Consider the following 11,985-nt stretch of genomic DNA (forward strand, 5'->3'; position numbering starts at 1 on the left):
CTGTATAAATGTCTCTTTTTGATTGTACTGTATGTGCGTGCATGCTTGCATTTGACAAATTTTGTGCACATGCATGCATGTGTGTCTGCAAAGACCAGACACTAGGTTAGGCCGAAGGTTTTTATATGTGTGTATTTGCGCATGTGTGTCTGCATGTGTGTGTATGTGTGTGTGACTAATGGTTGGGGACCACTGGTTGAGCTGGAGGGATTGTTATGGGTGAAGAGGATGACAGAAAAGAAAATCAGACAGAGGAAAGAGATGGAGAAAGACAGACGAGCCACCACCTCCAGCAAATGTAATTATATGGCCCAGAATCACTGATCAGCTTTAGGCCAGGCAAACACACACACACACACACACACACACACACACACATGCATGCATGTGGCAATGACCTTGTCCTTGGACATCAGTGCAGATAGGGGAGCAGTGACCTTTTTCAAAAAGGTGAAAATATTGTTTGTTGTGAAGTCTGTCCTGGCATTAAATCTAGCAAATGTGTGACTGGTCTTTTTGCTGGGTAAGTAATGCATGCAGTCATGGTTTTTAATTTTGTGTAAGTGTGTATGTATGGGGGGGGGGTCAGGGGACTTCTGCCCTGAGGAGCAGAGGGGGCCACATGCACTCACACACACAGAAACACTCATTTAGTTAACAGCTTTCATTTCCCTAATTAAACCCAAGATATAGTGTACCTCGATTTTCTTTCTCCCTATCTCTCTCTCCCTGCAGTCTCTAACCTCTCTTGCCCCCACGTCCCTGTTTCCCATCACACTTTCCACCTCTCCTGCTCCATCTGCCCACATTTTCCCCTCCCTCCCTCTGTCTATATCTATCAATCAAGCTGTCAATCTAAGGCACAATGTAAAATCAGGGAGCAGAAATCCTGTGCAGAATGTGAGCATTTAACCCAGAATGTCTGACTAAAACAGATTACAAGGCGAGCTGGGGGTCAATCCCCACCCTGCGTGATATTCACTACTTGGTGTTTGTATCGCAGCTGGCTGGTTGCCAACTGATTTACCCCCCATCCCTCACCTCTGCTGAGGAGGAAATGGAACAAACAGCCCAAAACCTTTTCCACTAATCCCCCAACAATAGAATCTGCTGTTTTATTGAGGGCGGAGATGGAAGGGACGCAGGCAGTGGGTCTGAACTGCTGTACTGAGCATAGGTAAGCCTGGAGATTTGGATTAACGCTCAAGTTAAAGCATTTGATTAGTTTCATTCCACCCAAATGATCCATGAATGTGCGTATTTTTGTCCAGGTTACTCAAGATACACAGAAATATTAACTTGCCACTAGAAGGTTAATAAAGTGAATGACATAAGATTTCACAAAGTGGATGATAAGCAGATAAATCACAGAATCTGTCATATTATACTGCATATGTGTAACCAATAAATGGATTCAACTATTCCTTATCAGAAAGGTGAAGACATTGAGACCACCTCCCCTCGTTCTGGCCATCTGGTAACAGTGGGGCTGTAGCTCCATGGTAGAGCACATGCTTTGCATGTACAAGGTCCTGAGTTCAATCCCCAGCGTCTCAGTTTCTTATATGTGGAGGACCCCTCACACATTGGGTGCTGTTTTTCAGCGGGTCATACATAATGTTCAAGGGTTTCACCAAGAAATCAGATGTAGCCTTCCACTGCTTACAAAGTGAATGAATTAGAAATATCTCCAGTAAGTCACCTGACTTCCTCCTTTACTCCTGTCAAAATCACCACAGCCGGTAGAGGGCTCTGTCACCTGAATGTAAACATATGTCGTTTAGGGGAACTTGCTGAAACAACTGATGCTGTCGTTCTTCCTGGGAGGACAGTCTCCAGCGTATTTTCTACCTTTGGACAGAGCCAGGCTAGCTGTTTCCCCCAGCATCCATTCATGCTAAGCTATAGGCTAATTGCCTCCCAGCTCTAGTTAATGCACACACATGAAAGTGGTATGTATTACAGGTATAGCATGTCATGTTGCAGAAGGCAGAAGGTGTGTGAACAGAAAAATATGAAATTTCACAAAGTGGTAGATAAGAAATTGAATTGAGTGACAGATAGAGTGAATCTGTCATCTACATATTTGTTAGTGGTTTTAATAATCACAGGTGGGTTAATTAATCTTGCTTAGAAAGGGGAGCAGAGGGGATGTAGCTCAGTGGAAGAGCGCATGCTTTGCATGTATGAGGTCCTGGGTTCAATCCCCAGCATCTCCACTTCTTACTTCCAGAGGAGCTCTCTTACATCCAAGTTAGAAGTGATTCGCGCCCTAGCCTTACTTTCACAAAAATTCTGTTTTAGCTTTGCACTAGATGAAAGAAGAATGTTAAATCTGCAATTTCTACAATGGAGCAAAGCAGCAATCCTATCATGGTGGATGCTTCCCTCCTTTAGGTCACACCACATTACAGGAACAACATGCACTGTTCAAGGGTGCTTTAGGTAAAAGTATTCACAGCCGAGTACTCCCTCCAAGGTGAATGAATTATAAAGAACCTAAACTGACATATCCACATTTTGTCTTGGATGCAATGGCCTTCATCAGGCTTTGTTGTCCTCCAACTGATTTTTTTTTCATTCAATAGATAAACTGTGTCATTGTGAATACAGTAATATGAAACGTGAGAGTTTAGTGTGATGTCATTTTATCTTAAACTTTGGTCATCATCTATGACCATCTCCTTCAATCCCCCTCCTCTCATGCAGGCAAACATAGAGCAAACATGGAGCTTTTTCTGTTCTTATGACTATACAAGAAAAAGAAATGTCAAGAATGTAGTTAATGTAGTTAATGTAGTCAGTAATAGCAGTACCATTTCCTAAATTCATTTTCCCCAACAGTAAGACCAGTAAGAATATGACATAACTTCTGTTTTTTACCTCCATACAGAAAAGACTAATCTCAGAAATGCAGAGATTGTTCACTTCATTTTGCCTTTAACTCCCATGAATCCTCCTGGCTGTATTACAGGTATGCTACACGCTAGTCACATTGCATGTAACATAATTAGGAGCAACCAAACAAAATCAACACCTCATATCTGCCCTCTAGTGTCTTTAAATTCATGGGTAAAAATGCACCCAGCATTCCCAAATTGCATTAATCTGTCAACCTGCTCTTTCAGTTTTTCCAACATGACATGAACACAACATGACTGATGCGTCCAAGAAACACAGATACATGTTGAGAGGCTTCTCCTGCTACAGCTGCACCTCCTGAGGTGTTGCAACACAATTGCTTGGCAGAGGAAACAAAGCCGCCTCGTCTCATCACATACAGTACCTTGTGCATGTTGTCAGTGTTAATAAAAGTGTCTTAATCTGTCAAACATTACCACATGTTTGCAGGCACTTCTTTTATGCAGTCGTGGGGGAGAGCTGTGTGTGCTATCCTTCTCTGTGAAGTGAATTCAAAATGTTCAAACAATGCTAACCAATCAATTATTTACATGTCACACACAAACACAGCAAACACATACATGAATGCACACAGACTCACACATACATCATATCCTATTAAAAAGCCCTGTCTAATTAAAGGGATCATTTCAGCTATAATCAGCCTCTACGTCTGTGGTGTAGCCATTATTTAGTGTGAGCTGAAATATAATCATTAGCCTCATCCTTCAAAGAACCAAGAAGTGCTTCGTAAGACACACATGCTGCTATTCAATAATGGCTGGTCACTTAAATTGAACACTGCTAAATCTAATCATCTAAATCTCAACCAGGGGTACTTTGCCATTTGTAGTTGCCACGGGGTAGGCCTACGTGGAAAAGTTTTGGAGTACCTCGAGTAATTTTATAAAATAGAAATTAATTTAATTTTTAAAAACATGTCCACATACTGAGTCAGCTATAACACCTGAACACTGTGTTGCGACTAAGTGAGCGGAGAAGCAAAGAGAAGTTAGCTAAGGGTAATGGATGAACAGCTGAAATAGCTTTCTAATCAACGACATGGATACATGGTTAAAATAGATAGCTAAGGCTAATAATGGATAAATGGTTAGCTAAAGGTAATGGAGAAATGGTTGGTAAGACTTTACTTGGATAGTCCGTCTACAGATACGTTATAGTATTTGTAAGATTTCGCTGATGTCTGTAGATGTTCAACAGGTTATCAATAAAGTATATGTGACAATTCATGTGCTCACATATGCTAACCGAGATGTTTTTGTGCCTAAACCTAACCAAACTTTTATTTGTGAAACAGCTGAATTGTTGAATCTCTACTAATGAGCTGAAATGTTACAAACACTCTATAAACTATCTGAAGGCGGACTATCCCAGTAAAGTGTACCCAAATGGTTAGCTATAAGTAATGGATAAATGGTTGAAATGTGCAGCTTCTGCCACTGCGAGTGCTAACGTTAGCAGTACGAATGCAAACTTAACCTAACCGACCTAAAGTTCAATTGTATGAAAAAAGTATTGTAACATCCTCTCTTATATCCACTTAAATAATATCCAGTTGAGTTTAAAATCAATTAAAATGAGCATATTTGGAACATGACAGGTATCCCACCTGTTACGTTCCAAATGAGGTGGTGCTTGAGTTCATCTGACAGGGCTGTGGGGGTACGTTACCCACATTACATTTGATTGAGGGGGTATTCCCAGACGAATCCTTAATTTTCTGGCGGGTGGACTTGCAGCAGACACACCCACAAACCCAAAGAACTGCATGTACGTCTGTCCCGTTGTGAAGAAAAGTCTTAAATATATTTATCCAGTATCAGTCTCCTTATGGCAAAGAAAGGTAAAATGTGATTACCCAGGGTTGCTCTAACCTAATTCCTTATGTCTGACATTCTGGTATATTGATTCCACAGCAGATGGTGCTATCAATTATTGAGCCTGTGAAGACGATGCTGCCCTCAATCAGATTAAGTAGATTATGCCAACATCAACTCCCTTATGATCCAGACTCTGTGTCTTGGATCAACATACAACATCAAGATGCACACGCCCCCAACAGCCCCTCCTTTCAACAGTGTCAGTCTTTTTCTCCCTTGTGACAAGGATCCATCTATCTATCTATCTATCTATCTATCTATCTATCTATCTATCTATCTATCTATCTATCTATCTATCTATCTATCTATCTATCTATCTATCTATCTATCTATCTGTCTTTAAAAATGTTCTTCCTACTGGTATGAAGTCGTTAACATCCTCTGGGTGCATTTGTGTGTGTGTTAATGTATGCACTTTTTAAATCTGACCTAAATACGCTACACGTTGAGCTCTCTGAACGTCATCCGACGACATACCATGATGGAGTCACTGCCAACGTACTCAGTGTTCCACCCAACCCAATGCAAATGTCCCCTTAATCCTGTTAACCCACTCTAGCTGTGTGGAGAAGCAGAGAGAGTAGGAGAGAGCCCGGGGCAAGTACGACATTGTACCCCTCCACCCCGCTGAGATCTAATTGAAGAAACAAGTGCTTGGTACAAAGTGAAGCTCCTCGGCTCACTGTGACATTAACACAGGACTAGTGTAAAAAAAAAAAAAGCTCTGTGATCCACAGCGTATAAATCTGAAAAACAGGATTGTGAATGTGGGGGTGTAGGGGAAGAGGGAGCAAATTTGATCACCAGCTTACACTATGTTTAAGTTGAGGTTTACAGCTGCATACATAGTGGATCATCGAATCCGCAGGTGCCGTACGTGAGGTCCAAGAATCAGCGAACGGTGTCAATCAGTTTGGTTTCAGTGTTGTTTTAGTGACTTCAAATACATAAAATGATACTCACCGTTTGCAGCACTGCATTATACCTGCTAATGCTGATATTAGCATTGAGCTCAAGGACTGCTGTGCAGCGTCACAGAGCATGGCTGTAGACTCTTTGTCTTGTTTTACCCCAAACCATGATCTTTTACTAGTTTTAGGTGCCTGAACCTACTCAAACCTTGACCATAGTGCTGGCAAATTAGAAAATGTTCGTGTCGGTTGTTTTGGAAGACAATGACAAACTACCTAATTTGTCGTTCAGATGCTGTGTAGAGTAAAGAGAGATTATTTCCAACACTATTCACTACCAACTGATTTCAGCTTTTATTAGATAATAGCCTACAACAAGTAACTACTCAATACATAGGTCATGCTCACATGCTGTTTTTCCGATTTCCTTATATGTTTGTGTTTTTAACAAAGTTTCACATACCCTATTCTTTGAAAAACAATAATTCACCTTCCAATCATCCATCCACGGTAAATTTGAACTCATAATCACTAGCTAGTGTGCTTGCGTGTTATTAGTCTGGGTGAGTGGAAGGTGGTAAGTGACAAGCAGTTTACTTATAGATTTGTAGCATGTGAGGCGATTGGGGTCATTGTTTTCTTAATGATAAAATCTGACCTCTGAAAGGATAAGACAGGTCTGTTGTGTGCTAAGCTGTTCTTGACATCATGTTTTGACCCTCATCCAGCTGGAAAAAAGGGTCTTAGTCATTGAAAAGGGGTGAGGTGGGTGGATGCACTTAGCATCACTAGCAGCAGTTAGAAGGTCTACTATACATGTTTTACAGTAGGAATAAATGTAAATTTCAGGGAGGAATGACATTCAAGTTACATCACTATGGTAGATTTCACAGTAGATTATATATTGTAGAAACATGCTTGTGAGCACAGTTCCCAGTGCTGGGAGATAAACTGCTGTGGGTGGCTGATAGCAGAAAATTTTAAACCCTTTACAGTACACACCACCACAGCTTTTGACTCTTGCTGGGGTTGCCTCTGTTTGCTTTATCACTGTGCTGCAATGTGGGCCTGAGCAGATGTGGAATATTCCCATTTGAGAGACAAGAGTTGCTTTGCTGAAAATGTTCAAGGTCTTTCAGTGTGAAAGCATTTATTGTTTGAGGGAGAAGAAAGCTTTGGCTGTACTGAAGTCAGAGTTGTAAAAGTGTATGAAGTCCAGCTTCAGTGCTGAGTCTGATACCAAGACCAATTTTCTGCAAATGACCTGTGTTAATATTCTCCTCAGAATGAAAACATTTTTTTAAGACCCACCGTACAGCCACTGTATGTTCATCCTGAAGATACACCAGATTTTTCTTGTCATGTTATCGGCATGGCTAAAAATAATGACCTATTTTGGGTTTCGTGTTTCTCTAAATATGACAAGTTAAATTCCTAAATTGAGCTCAACTTGATGTGTTTTTGGAGCTGACTTGACTTTTTTGTGTTAAATGTATCTGTTTAAACAATAGTCAGTAAGCTCAAACCTTTCCAATTCAAACACAGTTTTAACTCAGCAGTACAGTGAGAAGAAAGACGACTGTATTTTAAGCCTTGCACACTCATTTACAGAAAGAAATTCCATCGCAGTCAGACTGTGTATGATCACATTGGAATAATTACACAGCAGCCAGTGTTGAAAGGATAAGAGATTATGATTATATGGAAGACACTGATTATTTCATTCAGTTGATTCAGTGGTTGATTACACAGATTATACTGCACTATAGATCACTGATTAAATGATTCACTGTGCATATGTGTGGCTGTCTGCAGTTCTAATAATCCTCAGTCTGACATGTTGAAGACCATATGGTGTTCAGTACTGTAAATATTATTTATACCCAGAGTCATTTTGTGGGGGAAAAAAGTTTTTGTCTTGTTTAAGACTTTGGTTTGCAGAAATAAAAAAATATTGAGTTTTATTCCATACAATGAACTGAAGGCTGTAATGTATAGTAGCATTTACAGTAATCTAATTATTTTTATTAAAAAGACACATAGCATTAACCTGCCAGCAGAAAGTTAAAGGTACCCTGTGGAGTTTTCGACCACTAGTAGCGCTATGGAGCAATGTTTTCATGAGTGGGTTCCCGTTTTGTTTGTATTGTGCAGGCGAACGAGGGTGCATATGCAAGCCAGAAATGCTGTCCACATTCCTACCATTTGTTTTGTGCTATTCCACTGATTAATAGTTAGTGGCAGTAACATGCAAGGAAGCATAGCAATGCGACAACGAAGGCAATGAAGAAGACTACTGGCAAGTAAACATCAATGTAAACAAAAGACGATTTGAAATATTCAAACAGTCGGCTTTGCAAGTGTTTTATGAGGAGAAAATGCACTCAACACATTTGTTAGACCTCAGCGGTACACACAATGAGTTTTAGTAAGAAACACTGAATGTAAACTTAACTTTTGCTTGTTTACAAGAAAACTCCACAAAGGACCTTTAGTGCAACGGTATTTGAAAAGCCCAATAAACAGAACAATGTGAATTTTAACAAAGTGGATTATAATTCAATGAAGTGTTGAATCTGTCACACACTGTATTTGTTACTGATTACTGCAGTAACCAATAAACAGAGAAAAACAAGTGACAACATTCAAACATTGCAGAGGGGATGTTGCTCAGTGGTAGAGTGCTCAATCCCCAGCATGCCCATTTCTTATCTATCTTGGTCTGGTTCAAAGAATTAATCCTTCCAAAGTGGTATATGTTGTCAGCACTTATATACACCCAGTATAAGGATGTTTTATTCAATGTCTTTCACCAAAAAATCTGTTGTAGCCTTGCACTTTCTCCACACTGAATAAATTTGAAAGAACCAAACGAATCAATTTCAGCTTCTCAGGAAGTTAACGGCAGACTACTGAATGTCTTATTTGAAAAAGGTTAATTATGAAACCACAGTGTTTAACCTGGGGGATGTAATTCAGTGGTAGAGCGCACGCTTTGCATTTATGAGATCCTGGGTTCAAACCCCAGCATCTCTACAGATGAGCTCTCATACTTCCTTTGGGTCACTCAATACTCCCCCACACAGAATGTTCGAGGGTGCTTTACAGAAAGGCTTTTACCAAAAAGAACTCTGGCCTCGCACTGCCTCCAAGGTGAGTGAAAGAGGAATATGAATAAAAAGAGTAGGGCAACGTCGACAGTGCTTCTAAAGATTTTTTTTTAGGGCATTTTGCCTTTACTTGACAGGAACAAGGTGAAGATAGACAAGAAATGTAGGAGAGAGAGGGGGGATGACATGCAGCAAAGGGCCGCTGGTTGGATTCAAACCCGTGCGGGTGAGTATCAGAGGGTTGTAAAAATAAATGTAGAAAGGAATAAAGAACAGAATTAAATTTCTTAACGTGGGTGAGATACTCTGAGTCAGGGTGAAGGCTGGAGTTAAAAATAAAATTGGAATGTCGATAAAGGTCAACTTAGAGGATGTAAATACGTGAAATTTTTGGATGTATAATCGAACAAATAATTATGTATGGGAGTGTGGCTATGTGGATAGGTATGTGCATACATGTGAGCGTATATATGAAGATATGCAAGGGGAAAAGTTTATGTGTAGATATATGTCTCTATGTATGTAAGTAGGTATGGTATGTATGTATATCTATATTAACCTACCTTAAGTCCTTTATTGCACTCTTTGATGTAACAATAACGTTACAAGTTACAATGGGAAGCTTTTTTTTTGTTGTTTTTTGTTTTCAATTACATTTTTTTTCTTTCCATTTACTTCCTCTTCTCTAATTTGTTGTTGTTTTCAGCTGGTGGCATTGTTATTCTCTTCCTTTATGTGTGTGTGTGTATGTATCAATTTGGCCTTGTGTAATAAAATTTGAAAAATAAATAAATAAATAAAATAATAATAATAATGATAATGTGGTTAAGATGAGGGAGCGAGTGTGGTGATCTTTAAAAAAAAAAACATTGACTTACAGTTGGAAACGGGAAATGAACAGGAAGGTTGCCTGGCAATCTCACAGTGACAGGAAGACATCAGGAAGTCACTGCAACCAGCCTTTTAGGACCTAAAACAGTAAAACCACAACTTGTTGTTTTTACATTTCTGTTTGTGCATGGATGAAACAAAGGAAATACAACTTGTGAGCTTTAGAAGTGCTGGTAGCCAGGCTAGCTGTTTTCCCCAGCATCCAGTCTTCATGCTAAGCTATAGGCTAATTGTCTCCCAGCTCTAGTTAATGCACAGACATGAAAGTGGTATGTATTACAGGTATAGCATGTCATGTTGTGTTTAACATAACTTGCTTCCTCAAAAAAACCTCATGTCAGAAATTATAACCTGCCAGAAGGTGTGTGAACAGAACAATATGAAATTTCACAAAGTGGAAGATAAGCAATTGAATAAGTGAATCTGTCATATGTCACTACATATTTATTAGTGGTTTTAATAATCAGGGGTGGGTTCATTACAGTTTTTCTCGATTGCTAAGACACATTTCTTGAAAGCTGCTCTCCTTTTCTCTAAACTGTGAACACAAAACACAATTTTCAAGCTACATTCACAAAACCTCAGACTCTTCTTGCAAAACCAAACTTTCACCTCAAAACAGTTATGTTGTCAAATCGTGCCCCGAATCAATCAAAATTAAAAACACTACTGAACAGTCACTAAACACTACGTAGAAAAATAGAAAACACAATGCTCAGGACATGAAGCTGGAGAAATAAATGTTTATTGTTCACTGTAGGCTAAATGCATGTTGCAAAACAAAAAAACCTGTGCATTTAGCACTTGTACAAAAAGACAAAACAGAAATCGTATGCGTTTGCCACTGGTGTACAGTAAGCCCATGTAAAAATAAAGTACAAAAATATACATGGAATACTAGGCCTACAAACAGTTAGACCAACCCTCCATTACAATACTACAGTATATTGGTACAGTGATGTACTGAAACATATATTTACTTACAGTATACTGTGATACAGTATATAGTATGTCATACAGTAATTGCTGTCAACATTTACATACTGTACTATAATGTCAAAAAAAGGTGATTACCTGTTCTCTTCTCTAAATCTTCGGATTATGGTGGACACAGTGAATCTACTGATGTTTAGTTGTACCCTTTGTCCAGCCTCCCTCATGCTCATACCATGGACAAGAACATGGTCAATCACAGTAGCTCTGATTTCATCAGATATTACTGTTCTTGGTCTTCGCTGACCACCTCGACCTCCTCTCACACAAACTCTTCCTCTCAGATTTCTATCCATTGTAGGGCCTCACAAACCAGTGCTCTCTGAACTGGCTTACTTTACCGTATATGTTCCCTCACATCATTAGCCACAAGTGTGATCAATTTTGAGTTTGTGTTCAAGTGGTGTGCTTTACAGTAATTGTTTTGACTTTTGTCACCTGTGCTCACCATTATGCAGCACGGGTGCATCACAATGAAAATGTGTTGGCAAGTTGTGTCTAAACAGGTGACAAGTGCTTATGGTTTTGCCAAAAGAGTGATTGATTCAATCAGTGGGTTCAGGCAACTGAGCATTTGGTTCAGACAATAGGATTTTGTGTTTTAGCAATTGAGAAAAACTGTAATCTTGCTCAGAAAAGTGAAGACATTAAGACCACCTCCCCTCCATTTCTGAATGAAGGCTGAATGATAATGCTTGTTAGCTCAGGGGATGTAGCTCAGTGGTAGAGCGCATGCTTCGCATGTATGAGGTCCTGGGTTCAATCCCCAGCATCTCCACTTCTTATCTGCAATGAAGCAAAACTCTGATCAATCCCAGTTTGTTCATGCTCTGCTTTGGTGCACACAATACTACAAGATACACAATGCTCAAGGGTGCTTTACATAAAAACATTCACCAAAAATCCTTGCCCTTCCTACTAAGAGAATGAATTATCATTCTGGCAAAGAAAATGACAACACGAAATCTGCATCAACTCTTGGCTGCAGTAACCTTGGTCTGGATTAGTTGTCCTCCAACTTTTCATTCACCAGATACACTGTGGAGTGATGAATGTTTATACAGTAATATGAAACCTGGGTTTAATGCAATGTCATTTCATCGTATTATATCATCTGTTTGTATCTCTATCATTCCCCTTCTTCTCTTTTGTCCCGGTGAGCCCTTAAGCAAACAGAAAACAGGGGGCTGAGATGAAATAACAGAGGTAAAGAGAAGGGGGTTGAGACTGAAGGAGGAGGAAGGAGAGGGTAAGGAGTGGGGGTGGAATAAGGAGTAG

At 39.7% G+C, this 11,985-nt stretch overlaps 1 protein-coding gene and 2 non-coding genes across 3 annotated transcripts in view; 2 read left to right on the top strand and 1 right to left on the bottom strand.

Annotated features, from left to right (window-relative positions):
• sema4f (sema domain, immunoglobulin domain (Ig), transmembrane domain (TM) and short cytoplasmic domain, (semaphorin) 4F) overlaps positions 1-9,777 on the bottom strand; it is a 68,394-nt gene extending 58,617 nt beyond the window's left edge. The window contains exon 1 of the mRNA XM_044183349.1: positions 9,702-9,777. Within this exon, the coding sequence (XP_044039284.1) occupies positions 9,702-9,762 (61 nt within the window). The 5' untranslated portion in view covers positions 9,763-9,777. The remainder of the gene's footprint in view (positions 1-9,701) is intronic.
• trnaa-ugc lies at positions 2,148-2,219 on the top strand. The gene has a single exon. It is a non-coding gene; the product is annotated as a tRNA-Ala (tRNA).
• Positions 9,778-11,413: 1,636 nt separating the features above from the next.
• Positions 11,414-11,485, top strand: trnaa-cgc. Its single transcript has one exon. It is a non-coding gene; the product is annotated as a tRNA-Ala (tRNA).
• Positions 11,486-11,985: the final 500 nt, after the last annotated feature.

This window comes from Siniperca chuatsi, linkage group LG22 (genome assembly GCF_020085105.1).
Source record: "Siniperca chuatsi isolate FFG_IHB_CAS linkage group LG22, ASM2008510v1, whole genome shotgun sequence".
Lineage (NCBI taxonomy): Eukaryota > Metazoa > Chordata > Actinopteri > Centrarchiformes > Sinipercidae > Siniperca > Siniperca chuatsi.